Source organism: Manis pentadactyla, chromosome 5 (genome assembly GCF_030020395.1).
Source record: "Manis pentadactyla isolate mManPen7 chromosome 5, mManPen7.hap1, whole genome shotgun sequence".
NCBI classification, from domain to species: Eukaryota; Metazoa; Chordata; class Mammalia; order Pholidota; family Manidae; genus Manis; species Manis pentadactyla.
The window spans coordinates 90,923,730-90,942,944 of NC_080023.1; the positions used below are offsets into that span (position 1 = coordinate 90,923,730).

The following is a 19,215-nucleotide window of genomic DNA, read 5'->3' on the forward strand; positions in this document are numbered from 1 at the left end:
TAGATGACAGGTTTGGGCAAAGGCTGTGCCTTGCTGTTTTTAAAAAAATGGGTACATCAATGCTTATTTTAACAACTGGCATAAAATTCCACTAACAGGCTAATAAAAAGATACAAATACAGAACATTTAAAGTAATAACAATTCAAGTGCTGGGCTTTTTACAACAAGGGGGTGAGAAGGAAAGAAATGAAGATTCACTGCAGACTGGTTTGTGGAAAGTATCTGTTACGGTTTACTATTTAAAAAAAGAGATCAGAAGAAAAACAAAAATGAAATCAGACTGCCGACTGCTACCAACAGAGTGGATTTGGCTGTTACATTTATTTAGCTCTATCAAACACCTTACAAAAATGGAGAGGCCACTATTTGTTACAGGTAATTCACAGAGAAGCCACTTATCAGACAACATACTGCTCAAGAAAAGAAGGCTTCTTTTCATTTCATTTTTATTTCAGACTTTTCCAGGTCTTTAAATTTTACTTAAAAGCTCATAGCTAGCAAAATATACAAGAAGGTTAAAACTAAAAAGTGTAAATTAAAAAAAATTCAAGTTTAAAATAAAAAAGCATACATAAGATTGATCCTTTTGCACTGTTAAATAAAAGCTTTGGGAGAAAGGAGAAAGAAATGTGGAGACAGAAAGAGGGAACTCTTCCCCGAGTGCCCCCTGGGGGTGCTGATGGTGCGCTGGCTGCTGGCTCCGAGGCTCACAGGAGCCTGAGGAGCCGAGTTACTGTCCTCGCCTGCAGATTACAGGTCTGGATGCGAGATGCCCTGGGACGTGCCCAGCAGAGAGGAGGAGAGGAGAGCTGCTCAGCCACCCTGGGGCCTGCTAGCATTCTCATGTGCTTTTTTATTTTCTTTGACAAAACCTTCTATGCTTTATTTTGGAACTCGGCTCTTAGCAATAGATGAAGGGGGTTTGGCAGTGATTGTCTTTAGGGATCAGGGTCTTTAGCAGTGACCTCAGGGTGAAGTTGGTGTCGATTCTCCTTGGAGTCGACTGGGCAACCCTGGAGACAGTCTCGGTTTTCAACAAGCTTCCATCTCCAGAAGAGGTCCCGGGGCCACCGTCTTGGCTTTGCATGTTGGGAATGTGCTTCGTTTTCCACCTCAAGAAGGAACGAATAACATGCTGTTAATGTGACTTTGCCACAGGCTTTTAAATGATTTTTACCTCTTCTGCATACAGCACATGTCTTAAGATACTTGCACTTAGTTAATCTGCTTTGTTATTTGGCAGTGGCTTAAAAGGACTGCCCTATGGTAGCCCGAACCCTGAGACTGCAGCAGAGAGTGAGAGTAGGTGCACTTTATTGAAATGTTTGTTTTGGTTCCACGTGTATGTACATATATACATCCTGGGATGTGAGATACATTTAATACTTTGGGTCGTGGTTAAAAATAAAAACACCAGTCTGCCAACTACCAGGATGGGATGGCCAAACATGACGGAACGGCACACCAGAGGAAGACCTGTCATTCTGAAGTGTCAGTCTGTTCAGCCCATGTGCAGAGCCCCTGTACGACCTTACCCAGGACTGAGCCCACCAACCACTCCCACAGCAGCCCATGCAAGCAGGGATGTGCTCTGGTCACTCATATCCAGTCTGAGGTGCCTCTCCATTTTCCCCAAAGACTATAATTCTCAAGGTATTTTTCCTTCATAATAATTACCTTCCCTCCTGTTACCCCTGGGATGTACACTCCACAAGTATTTAACTAATTGTCAGATATTGGGGATTCTCCTTTTTGTAAGTTATCAGCAACTCCCAAAAGCTTTAATGACCTAAAGATTTTTTGAAGTGATTGAAAATAAAATCTAACACTGTAACAAGATGAGACAGCGACAAAGGGAAAGTGAGGCACCCGAAGCTCAGGTCTCCACTCAGATTGCAGCTGCCTCGTGCAGCTGCAGGGCTGCCAGAAGCCACCTACCCCCACCTGGATGCCTGAGGGCTTCAGATGAACCCCAGCTCTGAGCTTGTGGGGTCCTTGTTACGAGTAGAAGTTTCCTTTAAAAAACTAATTCTAAATAATACCGGATTCCTTTATGTTTTTATTTAAGTGAGTGGAAAGAGACATTAGAGGAGAAGAGGAAGCTTTGAAATAGTTTAAGAATGACAACTAAGCTCTGGATGGCAAGTGACAGTCCACAAAGTGCTGCTCACGAGAGGAAGTGGTGTGCGAATGGGCAGGCGAGCCCGGCAGTGCCAGGGCTGCGGGAGGACCAGCTCCGCGCGCAGGCGGTGAGCCCGGTGGGCCCGGCTAGCGGCCGCTGTTAGCCAAGGCTGGTCATACCACGCTACCACCTGCGCCGGCCCCTAACACAAGCTGGACTCTGAAGAGACTGTGTATCTGCGTAACTACTGAAGAAACAAAACAGAACAAAAACAAGAAGTCACCCACAGAGTGTTGGCACCTGAGGTGGTCTTCAATGACTATTCCAATTTCTATTCTTCCACAAAATTAACCTCTCCCCATTTAACAGGAAATCACCCACTCACTGTGGTTTTAAAAAATTAAGTAGAGATCCTTCACACCGGAGGATCGCACTGCTCTGAAGGCCCCTACCTTTCCCAGGAGAAAGGAACAGAGTCTGGACGGTGAAGGTGCTTCCCACGTGCCTACCCCCCTGCGAGTCTGCAGCGCGGCTTCTGCACGGGCTGGTCCAGGCTGCTCCTCCTGGGGACGCACACGGCGTTGCAGCCCTGCGCTCGGAGCTCACAGCAGCAGGACGCAAGGGCTGCGATTCAGAACCGACTGGCCCTGAGCAGCGAGGAGTGCCTGCTACTGGAGACAGCCTTCCCCGGCCCAGCTGCAGGCTGGCCCCGGGGTCCTGCGGCCAGGACAACCTCCGCGGGCCGCCCCGGTCCCCACTCCCGCGCGGGGCCCGACACCTCCGGTCTCACACCCAGCGCTGCGGCTCACCGACCATGCTCTCCGCTCCTCCCCTCACCCCAAAATGCCTTCTTCTCCTCCCATCCTGAGCTGGGCACAGTAACATAATTATTAAAACAAACTTGGGGCTATTTACAAGGATAAGACGTTGCTCTCTCCTAATAAAGCCATTTCTTTCCATAGCCACATTTCTCACTGTCTGACAAACCCGAGAAGTCCGTTTCAGAGATCCTCTGTACAACTGCCGGCCAAAAAGGGACTCATCCCCATCCAGGATGCTCTCCTAGTGGTGTGACCAGTACTTAAACAAATTGGCAAAGAAATTCTGTCAAATACTGCAAACTGAATCCGGTTGCTCCTTTTAAATACAGGGTTGTCAGAGCAGACCAAGTCTTACCTCCAAATGAGGGAAATGAGAGCCTTACAAGTATTCCTTTACAGACATAAAACAAGTCCAATTAAAATTCTTTTCGAGAAACCACAGGCATGAGGCTTCGGAGACTGGAGACTTCCCACATCTAAGGCTTTGCTGGGGGGCTGTGGCTGGGCCAGGCGAGGCGAGGCGAGCCCCGCGACCCAACCCGCTAGTGAAGCCGGTGCGATCCAAGCCCCCAGTTACTGCTCCTGCTACAAAGGGTGTGGGGCGCCCTGTGTGCAGTAAGCTGGGCCCCTCTGGGCACCACCGGGGGGACGGCCAGACTGTTTAGCAGTGGAGACTTTGGTGCTGCCCCTCACCATGCAGCTGAAATCCTGAGGCTCTCCTGGACCAAACTTCAATCTTGACAAAATATCCCACTAATCAAATGGAACCAGGAACACAAATGGGCAGGGCCCCTTATTAAGAACCCAAGTGATAAAGGGAAATCTGAAAATTTCAAGGATGGACCTGGTTCTGGGAGGTAAATAGCCCTAATTCTGAGGCGCCAAGAATTTCTAGGCCTGGATGCAAAAGTACACAGAAGGAAAGGGGGAAAATTCCTTCTTCAAAAGAACAAATAAAATATTCTGTTGGCAGCTGAGCGCCCCAGTCCCCTTGCCCAGGCTGTCCTCTGGCAGCAGAGGTCAAGGAAGTTCCCAGTGTAGCTGAGGAAGAGAGAGGGCCCATGCAACCCAGGACTCACTGGGGCAGCTCAGCAGCAGAGCAGGTCTGCAGGAGCCACACGTAAAGACCAACACCCCCACCCCAAACCCCCCGCCCCTGTATCATGTACTATTACTTCCTGGTTCAAAAATGGTGAGGAGCCCAAGATGGGATGGGATTAAAGGTCCTTCCTCCCCATCCCCAGTGTTACTAAGAAGCAGGAACTTTAAAATGTTCTTTGTTTTGACATGGGATTTGGGGAGAGAGTATCAGGTCAATGCTGATAGGTGAATCCAGGCAAAGGCTAACTGCATAAACTGCTTCCCAGCAGCACTCCCCACACCCGTGCCAACTGCCCAAGTTGTTCTGCCTTGCCTCAGGGCAAACTGACAAAAGCCTGTTATTTTGGGGTGCAAACTCTTCTGCTGCACACTGTCCCAGTACGAGGAGAGTGGCAGACTTCTAGAGGAGGAAGCAGTGGGACAGAGCTAGTCTGGCTCTGCCGTTTCAGAGGAGACTGAGGCATTAAATAACTGGTCTGAGGTGACCCCTAGCATTCCCAGGCCTCCTGGTTCCATGTGGGCCATGGCTTTGACTTCAAGGTAGCCTTGTCTGCAAGAAGGTGGTGAGGGGGAATGAGGAAACACAATGTCCGCTGAGCACCAGTGCGCCAGGCACCGGGATAATGCACTTTATATATACAATGTCATGTAATGGTAGTTCTGCCCATTTAACAAAGGAAATGGGGGCTATATGAGGCTAAACCACTTACAGGTGGCAGGGTTAGCTTGTGAGCCCTTAACAAATGTTCTCTCCATCATGCCTTGGAGATAAATTATCATTCATTTTCTTCTCTCCTGCCTACCTTCCATCCACCCGTCCACTGCTCATCAGCAACACCTTTATCACTGTGGTGGTGGTCTACAACTAGACCCCTGCCCACCCCAAGACATTATGCTCTATTTGAAAGCAGGATCATAAGGAGAACAAAAGACATTAAGAAATTAACTTTAAAATTTAAGTCTCTAAGATTGAAAGTATACCCTACAAAAGCCAACTTAATTTCTTTGAAAGTAAACACTACTCAGTATTCGAGAAAAAGGAACAATGCTGATGCGTGGTTAGCAAGGTCAGCACAGAGCTATCTGCTTCCGGAGGGAGCCCAGTGCCCTGGTCATTGGTGCTGCAGCAAGGCCGCTCTCAGGGCCTAGCGCAGCAGGTGGTCGCTGCCATCACGGGTCGCTGGCCCTGTGCCTGGGTCCCCGGCAGGGTGACTCAATCTGTGCGGTTTCTTCCCCTGAGGTATTCAGAGGGAATCATGATTGGTGAAAGCAGACGCCGGCCACGCTGAAATGACTGAAACAGGCCTCTGAGGACTACCAGCTGTGCCAGGGCTGGTCCTGGTTTCTGTCTGCAGCTATTGGCCTCCATTCCTGATCAGCCCTGTGTGTCTCCTCTGGGAGGACAGGCATCGCTTGTCCCGGGTCTTCCAGACAAGTCTTACCCACTAGACCCTTGACACCTCTGGACACACTTCAGAAATATTCTTGAGGAAAGTTTGGAATAAGAGAGGCTCAAAACTCCATGTTAGTTCTATAAATAGAAGCAGCTGAGGAGGACAGTAATATGGAGAACCCCATCAGCCACCTACCTGCAGGTTCTTTATCCAGTTCCCATTTCTCTAAGTTCCCCACACCGCAGGTGCTAACTGCATGTAAAAATGAAGAGAAAGGACCAGGACACACTTGTTTTTTTCAAACCAAGAATTTCCAGTTACATCTGTACTTGTGTGTAAGTTTACGGGCATAGGGAAGTAGTAATGTGGTTCAGAGCACAGCTCTGAGGACAGCTATTCCTGGCGTGGGTGGGAGGCCTGGTTCCATCATACTGTCTAGGTTATCTTGGGCAAGTCACTTGAATATCTCAAACCCATTTCCTCATCTGAAAAATGGAAATAACAAGTTACTATACCTCATAAAGTGTGTTGAGGGGATGAAAGGAGATAATGTAAGTGTGAGCTTGCCAAGAGCCTGGTATCTGAAAGGGCACAATAGGTAGTAGTTAACTGCAGCAGAGGGAGACTTGGAGCTAAAGACAGAAAGATCCAAATGTGACCCTGACGTGCCACACACCAGCCATGCAGCCCTGGACAGGTCGCTGGTGTTTTCTTACCCCTCACCTGGGGCAGAGATCTGCCCCCTACAGCACTGCCATGACAACAGGATGAGGTGGCACATGTACAGGCATCTACTAGAGTGCCTAGGACCCAACAGGTGGTCCAGGAATGTTAGTCCCATTTGTGCTGTTCCAACTTCACATGGGATGTTAGGAATAGTAAGCAAAATTCATACTATTTACAAAACTTCTGGTGGGAAATTAAGACCAGTAGAGAATGCTGCAAAAAGACCTCTTAGGAATTATAAATTATCTCTTATGAAACAGAATGTCTCCAGAAACACAACAGACAAGTAATCCCAAGAGAGCAGCAAAAAAATTTTTTTACATTCTCAAAGCAGGTACTTAATTTAGAAAGTTTCAGGTTGGATATGAATTAAAACTTAAGCATATAGGGGAGCAATATTGTTGAAATGCTTTCATTTTTCTCTCATTCTGTCAAAATAAAGTGGCTTTGCTAAAGCTCACAGACAGTTTTAGGACCTCACTCATCTGATCTCAGTTACCTGGCAGCTTCAATTCTAAAGAATACAGCTGAGGAAAAGAAGTGAAAAGCCTCAAGCTATCCCAGGACCATGGAGAAATCCATGCATGAAAATAGCACGTTTTACCTTCCTTGTGACAGCACCTGCCATGCCCCAGCTCAAACCCCACTTATTTTCAGTTTACAGATTATTCAAATAAGCTTTGTTTTTTGATTCCCAAACCCACACAACAGATCTGAGGGACATATGACTTTAGGGAGGGTGAGGTCCCAGACAGAAACGTTAGACAAAAAAATTACAAAGACCACATTTTTAAACAGCCCACATTATTTGGGGTCATTTAGCAATGTGGCAAACAGTATCAATTCCTAGTTAGCATACACTATATGCTATATTACCTGCACTGTAGAATAACAACACAAGATATTAACAAATATTTACATTAATTTCCATGTACTCTGTTGAAGACAGAGGTTGTACTTAAGAGTTGAACTAAGCGAGTATGTTTTTTGATGCTTAAAGAGGTAAACTTAGAGTTCTTCAGGAAGCTCCATTATCCAGAAGGGCTCATTTCCTCGACAGTTCCAGACACTCAGTGAGAAAAACATTCTATTAAGCCCTGTGTCCAAAATATTTTTTTATTCTATAAACTGTTCTTAGATGCACTGGTCTTAATTCAATTTCATGGGCTTTTGTGAACAATACTAAACATTATGTGTCTTGAAAGGGTTTTAAGGAGCCTCATACTTCTCTGCCTGTATTATTTTTCTAATGGTATGTGATTGGCCTGGTGGCCAAGAGTCCAGTTCCCTGTTTCCGAAGGCAACTTAAACACAGTTCTAGCTGTTTTTGACCATTAAGGAGGGAAAAGGAATTGCGGGACAGTATATTGCAGCATGGCAGAGGTTTTAAAAGCTCTCACCATATGTGTGACCCTCTCCCAATTTCTTCACTACTGCACAGCTGTCCAGATAAAATCGCCTGTCTGCTACTGTGACAGACCCAGCCATCAGCTTACCAGTGAGCTGTGATGGGCCCCTGCTGGGATGGCACTCAGCTCCCCTGTTGACCGTCCCAACTCTCACATACCCAAGGTGGGAGCAGTGGCCCCTGGCGGCCGTTGTGCACTGTGGGACCATCTCTGGCCAGAGGTGGTTATGGACTGGGGTAGAAGTCTGACCCAAGCTGGGCTGGAGTCCCTTCCTAGAATTTGAAAGACTCATCTCTTCTCTGGGGGACTGATCTGTAATGGCATGTTAGGTATGGGAGCTGTGGACATGTTGGTCAAAGAATCGAGGAAGTCCATCTGCATGTCAGAAGGAAGCAGTTTTTGGGGATGTATAGACATGAGAGGCAGGAAAATCACCGAGACAGCTTTCCAAGGCCATCTCCCAGTATCTCCTTGGCCCCACTGCACTTTAGCCTTTGGCTTCTGCAAGATGCTCCTCTAGCCTTAAAATAGATTTCCCCATTCTCCTCAAGCTGGCGTGTTTGTTTCTGCTCCTTGTGATCAAAAGGCTCCTAAGAGTTCCCATAAGGCACCCTGAACAACAGTCAGAATTTGAAAACCTGCATTCCACACACAATTTACCTAGCCACACAGTGACATTACGTAGCCGTCTCTACTGAGCAGGATGTGACCACGCCTGCCCTGACTGTCCAAGGTCTGAATCTTCCTTATTCAATGTTCTTACTACAGAGTCCCTACTAGGAACAGCATAGTTAAGCGTTGCCTTGTGAATTCTATATAACTTTTCTAATCCATGACAAGTTAATCAGGGATTTGTGGACAGACATCAGAGGGAAGACACAGGGAGGCCACCACCTCAGCCAGAAACATGCCCATGAACCTCTCCAGGCCACCAAGACCTCCATTTCCTAGGTGGAGTAATGGACAAATGACCCCCCAGCAGCTGTTTTCATCAGGATCTAACCACCTCACAAAATGTCAGGTGGAAGGTCCCCTGCTGGGCTGGGCTTCCATTCAAGAGCACTCTGGGATGGCTGAGCAGCGTGCAGGTCCAGGAAATGCTGACTGGGGCACAGCGCAGGCTGCACAGCCACAAACCGCCACAGCTGCTGAGCAGTACCTGGGTTCCCCTGATCTGACAGCACCCACCTCCAATTTTAGGCTCTGTCCACACCAGTCCCTTACCACCCTGCATCTCCTGCTAGTTTAGTGACAGTTCTAGGCCAGGTCTTCCTAAGTGCCTGACACACTTGGTGCCTAAGCAAGTGACAAAAGATGAAGAATGGAAAATAGGGTGTCATTTTTTTACTTTATCATTGTCTAAGCTTTAATTTTTACTTTGAGACTTTGGATAAGCCTTAAGATTTCTCTAGCTGCTTCCAACTTTATTATTTTGTAGGAGTTTGGCTTTGTTTTCAAATTAGACATGCCAACTCAGAAGCGAACACCCAGAGACTTACAATACTTGACGTGGCTGACTACATTTGCACCTGTGCAAATAGAATTGAAGGCAAAGGTTGGTCAAAAGTGGCAAGCTCATTAGTGTGAGCATCAAAACTACATGAAATAAACATTTCTCTCAAGACCACTGAAAACATCTAGAACGCCACCTGACTGTAAGAGGGCAGGGCTTGAAGACCCTCAGGACCGCAGCCCTATCACCAGTCCTGGCAGTGTGTCCACTCTGTAGGGAGGCTGCAGGGACCCCACAGGCCCCAAGTCCCCAAACTTTAATTACCTCATTAGGCTTTTACCATCAGATGGAAAACTAGGAACAATTTTTTAAAAGATGTAAATCCAAGCACTGTACAGTTACTGATTGCATTCTATACTGTCTAGAAATTACCACTCCCACACACCTCTCGGCCCCAGGGAAATACAGGCTGATGTTTTTATTTAGTAAAAAACACATTTTAATTTCTCAGTTTAGCAAGCACCTAAGATAAGTATTATGCCAAAGCCAAAACCAGCATGTGAGACTATCTGAGTGCCTATGTGTGTATCTGTGTGGATTCAACCAGAGCGTTTTTTTTTTTTTAAAGGATGGCTTGTTCCTACTTTTAAACTAGGTCTTTGACATTATATCAAAGGAATACATTAAAATAAGAATATCTTTTCAATTTATAAAACTTTAAGGCAGTGGGAATATTAACCAACCAATTGATTAAATTACATTTCTCAGCTATCAAAATTCTAATTCTTTGCTTCTTTAATTCCTTATGAATCTGGATTAAGTCAGGAAGAAAGGGAAGTTCAGTGTTCTACGGTAATATCTGACTTCTGACAAACTCCTGAGGTTACATGTTCCAAAGCAAACATGTAACAAAACCCTGGAAAGTCATAGCAGTCTGGTAGCTATTCTGTCAAACCCAAGAATTCCTCATGACTAGACAGCTAAAGTATTGCTTACTCTACAAAGCCTTCCTTGATCTACTTTGATTTAGATACTAGTTGTCCTCTTTACTTTTACATAGTGTACAGTATGCATCTCCTTTACAGCAGTATTACTTTAAAATGACCCATGTGTATGTCTGTATCTTCTTAAATGGGGAACTCTCCTAGGAATGGGCACATTCACTCAGCAGGTATGCAGTTCTTGTAGGAGTTTCTTACTGGACGGTGTCAGTGAATAAACAAATGATTGGCATTTACAATACTGGCCTTGCAGTTGGACACAGGAGAATGTGTACAGTCTCACTTCTTGAAGCCCGAGGCTGCCAGTCTTCCCTCAAGTGACAAGTTAGTCCAAAAACCTTAAGGTGAATTTGGCTTTTTAAAAAGACACTTAAAAGAATCACCTCCAACCTGGAGAAATGTTGTCTATGGATCCCATTTGCAATTATCCTAAACGTTGTTGCAAAATGTTGAGACGGGGTTTATGCTAATTTATTTACTCTGGTGAAACCAGTTTGAAACGCTCTTAAAATGTGCAAAGGTATAAACACAAGAAGACAGGGACACAACTTGGTATGCTGACCTTCTGTAATGGGCCAGTCTCTCTGTTGAGCTGCATGAGGCAACTGCAGTGGCATTTTCCCACCAAAACAAATGGCAGCTTTAGCTGAAACCTATATATCTCTTAAGGGGTAGAAATACAAGTCTTTTGAGGGCTTTCTTGTTCACTGAGGAGTCTTTTCCTTACTAGTGGGACTATTTTCCTGGTGATTCATCATCCCACTAGTTCAGAGTACTGAGGGTTCTCTAGCAGTTGAGCTACATACATGGACATTTGAGCTCCACATCTAATTTGATAGGAATTTCCTTTAAGGACACCAAAATAGTGTTAGGTTTCACTGTTACACAGGAAATAAACCCTCTCTGAATACCTCTTCACGTTGCCATCACGGCCTCTCCCTTCCTGGGCCCTGTGTCCCGCTGGCCTTACCTTACTGGAAAGAGAGATGTGAGGGTTTAGCTACCACCCAGCAACTTCCCTTCAGAGCTGAAACCAGCAATGTGAGATTTCATATCACACTGTTTGCATGATCATTTCTCAGCAAACATGTTATCTGTCTTTGCTTTGTTTCTAAGGTGAAGCCGGCACCAGTGTGACCCTAGTCTGGCAAACAAGAAGCCCTGTGATCACATTAGCGGCGAACTGAAGCCCCAAAAATCTAGAGGCAGTGTTTCTGAGGCACCCCTTCTGGGGGCAAGAAGGTGAGGCAGGAGATGATCTATACAGGAATTGAAGAACAACCACACTGTATACAAGTCTGTGTTGAGATCATACAGCTGCTTCAGTCCTTATACAGAATAGCTCAGATATACAATGAGGAATACAAATCAGAAAATTTATGAGACCCGAGTCTCTTTATAAACACCGGGAGGCAGTGCAGGCCACAGAAGAGGAAAGCGGCCAGGAAGTCGGGCCTTTCAGCAGATCTTTCGGGGCCACAGGGCACACAGCCTGTTCTGTCAGGCCCCAGGAGCCAGAGGCCCCCTGGCTTTCCCCGGCCTGCCCCAGCCCATTCCGGCCGCCCCTGGGAGCTAATCTGAGAGCCTGGGTGGCCTCATTCCCGGTCTGAGCCTTTCCTGCCACCGATGCTGTCTGCCTCGGCTCTCATTTCTTTGCCACTGCTCTGCTCCAAAACCACACACAGAATACCCTCCCTTTTTCAGGGGTAACAGCTGGTTATTACAGAGCATAACCTCCTCAGGGGGGCCTTTCCTGACTGTCCAAATTCCCCAAGTCGCTCCCTATTTTTATCATAGCTTATAGTTTACTGTTCATCAACTACTCTCACAGCTATGTAAGCACTACAAGAGCCAGGGACCTTCTTTGGCTCATTCAACACCATTTCCAGGTCTTACCATGCTTTCTGGCATTTGTAAGGTACTCAGCAGATGCTGACTAATGACTGAACAAATAGAAGTTTCCGAGTTCCTAACACAATGGAAGAGGTGGGGGAAACAATAGGAATATTATCATTCCTAACATACTAAAATCTTTATGAACGCAAATCTGAGCTCCTCTCTGCTCTGTAATTCTCACCCAATGACTGACTGCCAGGCTTGCTCTCCAAAACAGGGTAGTGCAGAGGACAGTGACTCCAAAGGCCTCACGGCTGATCCCACCCTGAGAGGGGGAAGCACCACTAGAGACTCTGAAGGGGAGCCCAGAAGACAGGAGCCTTGCTGGGTGGCTGATGAGAACTTTTTTATGGTGGGGGATACACTTTGCACTTTGTTTTTCTGGGAAAGGGCAGAGGGGACAACTTAACCTTTAGGAAATACAAGTGACAAGAAAGCATATTATTTTTAAAAGATATTTGGGATACATTCTAAGACAAAAATAGACTTAGCCTAATCCTCTAATCTAAAATACTATATAATGTTATTAGGGACGCAAAGTCAAATACCAAATCAAATACCCAACTAAAGTATGGAAATATATCTTTGCATGATTTTTAATAGAAATAACGGTAAAGATTTTGATGCAAACAGAAGTTGGAGTGAACCAGCGAGTGTCAGTCCACAATACAGTGAACCTCAGAAGGTTTTCCATTTAGAGGACATGTCCATACCTCCACATTCAGTAAGAAAAAGGGAAAACATTCTTTAAAAAAAAAAAATGCAAGCAATGAAACCCCGAACAAAACCCAAAAGCCTTCTTCTGTGCTTGCTGCTAGAATTACTTCTGTGACGCCCTAACTTCTTTGGGCAGGCTTGTGATTGCCATCTCTGTGTTCTGAATAACCAGCTGCAAGGCCAGCACCAAGGAGGCCCTCAAGTTGAATTAATGCAGACATCATTTGTGGGAAGATTTTTTGTTTTTTTAGGTTACCGCTATGAGGGACTGACCCTCTTTTCACTTGGAAAGAGACCCACTCAGTGTTAGTCGAGAAGAATTTTGATATCATAAAGCTACAATGTTGGAAATTTGAAGGGCCTGAGGAATCTGAATAAAGACCAGCAGTCTCGCAGATGAGAGGGCGATGGAGGGGGTCTTCGGGGTGAGGGAAGAAGGCAGGCCTAAGATGAATGAGCCGCTGCAGGTGGTAGGGGTCATCATGCCCGTTTTACAGTTGGGTACAATGAAGGTTAAACACTGAAGCAGACTGCCCACCCAAATGGCTGATTTAAAATTCCCATCCATTTAGTGCCCTAATTTCTGCAGACTCCTTTGGGAAAGTCCACTGCAAGTTCAGTACCAAAATTAAGTTCTAGAAGATTAAGGAGGGGTCATCGAGTTCTAGTCAAGAGCCCGATGATCTGCAGGCTAATACTCTTCTCCTGGGAAGCACTGGGCAGAGCTGTCCCCTCCTCAGGCAGTGGAAGCGGTCTTTCCAGCCCCAGGGCCGGCATGTGCAGTGGCTCCACCTCTTTGGGGACTTGCTAATAATTTTGTTGGGACTGAGCACTGGACTCGTAGGGGCTAAGCTGGAGGCCAGGACAGGCAGAGAGCAAGAGTGACCAGAAGCAGAACTGTGAGCATACGGTAGATAGCTCTACATTGGTGGTGTACACTAAAACAGTGCTTTTCAGTTTCTGAGGAATAAAGTAGAGTGACATAGTCAATCTGGGTTTTAGCAAGTCCCTTTAGGAGCAACATGGAGGATGAATTAGCAGAAGAGAATTCTGGAGGCGGGAAATGACCTGAAGGCTCTTTCGGTAATCCAGGTGGGAAGTCTGAACACCTGAGCCTGGGCTGTGGTAGTGATGAGTGTGACCGGGAAGACCAGGACGGACCCAATGCATGGAACTGTCACTAGAGACAGTAGAATCAAAGGTGGCTCTTTTGAGAAGAACTGTCCGTGGGAGAAGATGCAGACACACTGTGAATTCAAAGCACAGCAAAGACCAGTATATGGTAGCCAGGTTACCCCAGGGCTGGAGGTCATGTGGTCAAAAGTAATTACAGTAAAAGGAAATAAAATAAATACTACCTATAAATACCGGAGTGAGATCCAGCAATTGTTACCAATAAAGAAAAGAACTTGATAGCAGAATACAGTTAATTAAGTCCCCACACCGTATTTTTAAAATAGAAAAAATAAGCACATCTTTCTTATTAGAAATAAATACTACTTTTAAATATCTATATATCATCCCAACTGAGATGAAGTCTCTACAGAGCAAAACTTCCAAGTCCTGGGCTAGAATGGGCCTGGGCTCCTCAAATGCACGCAGCCCTGGGTTTGTGAAGTAAGAAGGCATTTTGCTTGTTGGTTTTTGTTTGTTGTTTTAAGCAAGCAGAATTGCCACTGGTCAGCAAAGAGTGGTTGAGAAGAGTTAGGGGACAGGGGATAGAGAGAGATTAAAAGGGCAATGGGGAAGAAGAGAAGAGAGAAACACATACTATTTGCAAATACATAGCCGGTATAAAAACCATCATATTTTTTAAAGCACTGATTTGATATGGGTGGGCTTTCCTCTGTGGAGGAGCAATGCTGAGTGGCATCAGTATGAGCAGGAAGATTCATGAGCAAGTGCTTCTGTTTATAACTAACGTCAGCAGTAGGACCAGAGGGTCATTCTTACCATGTTTCAGATGTAGGCAGCTGTCATTCTTGGACCTGTACCTGCAGAAAATTGTGTCTTTAACAAATTTTTATTGAAGAGCTTTTTGTACATTCCAAATACGTAGTAGTTACAACATCATGTGGACTTGTTTGCTTTACTTTTCATGGTTCTTATACCAGCCATTTTTATTTGTGCAGTACAAGTAGTGGCCTTATTTTTAATGAAAGAAAAAAGGGAAATAAATAGGACCTCACTGACTGATGCCTTGAATTAATGTACAGGAAAGATAAATCCTGTCATCATGTTTTCTAGTTGTAAAAAACCCAGACCACAGAAAAGATTCTCAGTGAGATTTAAGGTAGCATATTATAGCGTCATAATAAACACCGTTATTGTGAGGAGTTATACAAATAGAAAAAAAGCAGAAGTGTTAAAGCAAAGAGAACATAGACAACAAAAGGGAAACCAAAAACACCCACCACAGTTGACCATCAGGATTCCAGGTTTGGGAGAGGGGTTTTTAGATGTACCTTCACTTAGTCACATTTAAAAGAAAGGTATTTTAAACACTCTTACAGAATTTCAGGAAGAAAAGCAGAGTTAAAGACTCTTCAGCTGCAGCTGCAGAGGAAAGCAGGGTGTAGAGAGATGCAGGCTAGTGTAAGAGGCGTTCGTCAGCAGCGTGAGCAGGCACTTGAGTCCCGAGGCACCTACCTGATGTAGATTCCTGTAGCTTCTCTCTCTTCCTCTTCTTTTTCTTACCCTGGAAGAAGACAGGCACACTGTCATGTTAGGGACAATGCTGTGAACACACGGGTGAATGTGGACACAAAAGTATGGGCAGGCAGCCAACAGAGAGGGAGACACCTCATTCTCTTTCTACCATCTGTACCTAGAAACAGTCAGAAAGCGAGAGAAAGAGAGAAGATACATTCTTATCTCCCTGGTGGCCTGTCGCTCCAAGTTTAATATCCTCAGCACTGACACTGGGAGTGGTTTGTCACACACACTAGCATAACCATGTGCTTGGGCTGTGGCCACAGAGCCCCCTTCCAGAAGGCCTACTGAAGGAGCGTTCCTTTATTACTAACCACCATGCTTAGGACCCACTTCTGGCAGTGGTGAATGTCAATCTGCCTTACTGTGAGTGCCACTGTGCAGTTCACAATGTTACCTGAGGACCCCTGGCACCCCAGGCATAGGTCTGAGAGAACCCAAGATAGCTGCGCTCAGGTCAGGCCGACCCCGAGAAACCCAAAGGTGACTTGGAGAACTTTTTTCTGGCAATTAGGGACCTTGCTTCTTAAAACAGACACAGTAACACAGATACATATGCAATCTTAAACACATTTCAAAATAACCACAAATTTATAATTTTGGGTCCCATTTATAGTAGGCTAATTTTATTTGTCTTCATAATTACTTTCTCCCTCAAAAAAATAATTGTAATAGGGCATAGACACAGTATATATTTGATTTATTCAACTAGTAAAGGACCAACCTGGATTAGGATGCATTTTCAAATAATTGTCACAGAACACATATCACACTCAATATACCCCTGTGCTGCAATAACCACATTAACAACTAAAAAAACTAGGATTATATTGAATATTGGTGAATATGTAAAACTATGCATTTTTATGTACCTCAAGATCGTTTTTCTTCATGTCACATGACCTGACGATTGAGGCTTTAAAGGTTTGGAAGATTGGCTGAAACTATCCTCCCAAACATATTAGTTTGTATGGATATAATCAGTTTGCACATAATAGTGACCCTGGAAAAGGGCCTATCCTATCAAAAATAATGGAGTCCTTGAGATTAAAAATACTCTGGGAAGAGGGGAGGAGACAGAGGGAGAGCATGCTTCTCACACAAACCCACTCTCTTTCTTTCAAATGGAATTCCTATGGTTTTCTGACAGTGCTGGGAGGCTGTTTCATGTGTCTGGAGCCTTCTTCCTTTCTCCTGCTAGCTCCTAACTGACCTTCACCACTCATCTCCAGTGTCACCCAGGAAACTCTCTGCCCCTCACCACCACCCCCACCATCATAGCCTGGCTCCTCCCAGCTGCTGTCCCGGGCAATGTCCCCAAGCCCCTCGCCACTGTTGGTCATGAGAGCACCACCGAGCACATGCGCCCGTGGCCTGAGGTGTGGGACTGCTATTGTCTTTGTGAAATAACCTGTACTATGATCTAGGCATAAACCAGTGTTTCCAGAGAATGGACATTTTACGGAAGACAAAAAGACTCAGTAGTTTGGATGTATTAATACAACTGACACAAAAAAACAAATTCATGTACTATAAATATAAAATATTTTTCATTAAAATAATACTCGGGTTATTGAGCACTAAATTTAAAACTCTAACAATACAAATATTTGGCTGATCTCACTACTGATTTATGAAAACGTCAAAGTGGTAAAAAGTAAAAGTTACAAGAACAAGTCGAAGTTATAAAATATATGATAGCAGAGTTATAAAATCTATGATAGCAGAGGAAGGAAACTGCCTAGATTTCCAAGTCGGGTATAACTTGCAGCTTCGCCACTGCATGGCTTTGGACAAACTCCTTAACCTCCTTGACCCCTCAATTTCTGTCATCTGTAAAATGCAATGATACTATTTCTGCCACTCACTTATTATAAGGATTAGAAAATCACAGAGAGCATTTAAGACAGTTCTTGACAATTGGCATATGGTAGATGTTAAAACAAGCAAACAAATCAGGGGAGTTCAACAGAGCTGCTGCTCCTAAGTAACAAACAGCTGGACTCTTACTTCCTATATCATAGTTCTATCCCAGGTTTAAGCTCCAAGTCCTCACCAGTAGTGACTTTTTCTTTGGAGCTTGTTACAGGAAAAGTTTTGGTGGCTCATTGCATGGGATGTGTGACCTCAGCCATGAGCCCCACAGGACCGTCTGTAGCAGTGGCACACATTAAATTTATGTTGATTAATGGCTTTGTCCTTGCCCTTCTTAAGAGGGACAATTATAATTCTTCTTAGTAGTAACACTGTCCTAGCTAGCATCTCAAATGCTCGTCTCCACATAGAACATGGAAATGATCTTCAAAATTTTAAATGAAGAGCTTAATTAAAATTGTTCCCCTCTATAAAATGATATGACTTAAATATATCATTTATAATATACCTTCTCAGGTATATTAATATACCTGAGAAGACTACAAAATAAGACTACCACTGTCTGCCAGCAAAGGCCATTAAAATAGTCTTTGCCGTATCAAGACTACATTCATAGGATGTTCAAACTCTAAATAAAAAATAACTGGCAATAGAAATAAAGCATTTTTTGCCAACTAATTTAGTATAACTTAAAAAATATGGTAAAACCTCTGTCTGAATAAAATACATGGTAGACATCTGGGTACATTAATATGAAAAAAAACGTTTTTAACCCAGTTCTGATTAATCTTTGGCAAATCAGTCACTTGAATACATTCTTTATAAGAATTATAAAAGAATGTAATCCTTTTGAAAATAATTTGACAATGTGTATCAAGAGCCTTTAAAACATTTATATCCTTTAACTCAACAATTCCAGTACTGGGAATCTATTTTCCAGAAACAGAAGTCCTATACACAGAAAAAAACTCAGGCACAGGTATGTTCATTGCAGGATTATTTCCAACTGTAAAAAATAGAAATCAACTAAGATGTCTAAAAGGAAAAAAACGGTTAAGCAAATTGTGACAGTCGTCACTCACTGAAGTATTGCATAGCCATTAAAATTGATATATAGGACACTATGCCACAACAGAAAAAGCTTATTATATATGAGCAACAAGTATGACACAAAAGTGTATGTATACACACACATATTCAAGTAAAAACTAAAAATGCATAGGCAAAATACTGGAGAGTCTGTAACTAATTACCACTAATATTTCCCTTTCATGATGGAATTAGGACTTTAAAAAAATCTCTTTCAACCAACATTTTAATGAAGTATTTTTTTATTAATAAGTTCTGCCTAAAAAAATGCATTAGTACCTATAGCCAAAAAAGAAATGACAGCTCAAAGCCTTCAAAGTTCAATATATTCATGAAATCTTTACAATGAAATTCATTAACTTCCCCAAATGAGAAATCACACCAGCTTTAGATATACAGTACTCCTCCTTATGCACGGGGAATGTGTTCCCAACTCCCCAGTGGGTGCCTGAAACTTCAGGTACCACCGAATCCTATATACACTATGGTTTTTCCTATACATACATGCCTATGATAAAGCTTAACTGAGAAATCAGTAATAGTAAAAGATGAACAATAACTAATAGTAAAAATAGAACAATCACAACAATACACTATAATAAAGTTATGTGAATCCGGTCTTTCTCTCAAAATATTGTGCTGTACTCACCCTTTTTCTTGTGATGATGTGAGATGTTAAAATGCCTATGTGATGAGATCAAGTGGGGTGAATGACGCAGGTACTGTGAGGTAGTGTTAGGCTACTACTGACCTGATCATATGTCAGAAGGAGTATCATCTGCTTGGGGACTGCAGCTGACCACATGGGTAACTGAAACCACGGAAAGTGGAACCACAGGTAAGTGGGGACTACTGGACTCTAAACATTTCCTTCACGAAAGGAGTAGAAAGAGAATGA

The 19,215-nt window shown here is 44.0% G+C and overlaps 1 protein-coding gene across 4 annotated transcripts in view; it reads right to left on the bottom strand.

Moving 5' to 3' along the window:
- Positions 1-209: 209 nt before the first annotated feature.
- The window catches only part of LEF1 (lymphoid enhancer binding factor 1), a 116,917-nt gene continuing 97,911 nt past the window's right edge, over positions 210-19,215 (bottom strand). For 2 of the 4 annotated variants that reach the window (XM_036920932.2, XM_036920929.2), the window contains 3 exons: positions 15,291-15,339; positions 14,595-14,635; positions 210-1,113 (listed from right to left, as the gene is read on the bottom strand). In XM_036920932.2, the coding sequence (XP_036776827.1) occupies positions 14,601-14,635; positions 15,291-15,339 (84 nt within the window). In that variant the 3' untranslated portion in view covers positions 210-1,113; positions 14,595-14,600. The remainder of the gene's footprint in view (positions 1,114-14,594; positions 14,636-15,290; positions 15,340-19,215) is intronic. The other 2 variants (XM_036920931.2, XM_036920928.2) reach the window with 1 other exon arrangement.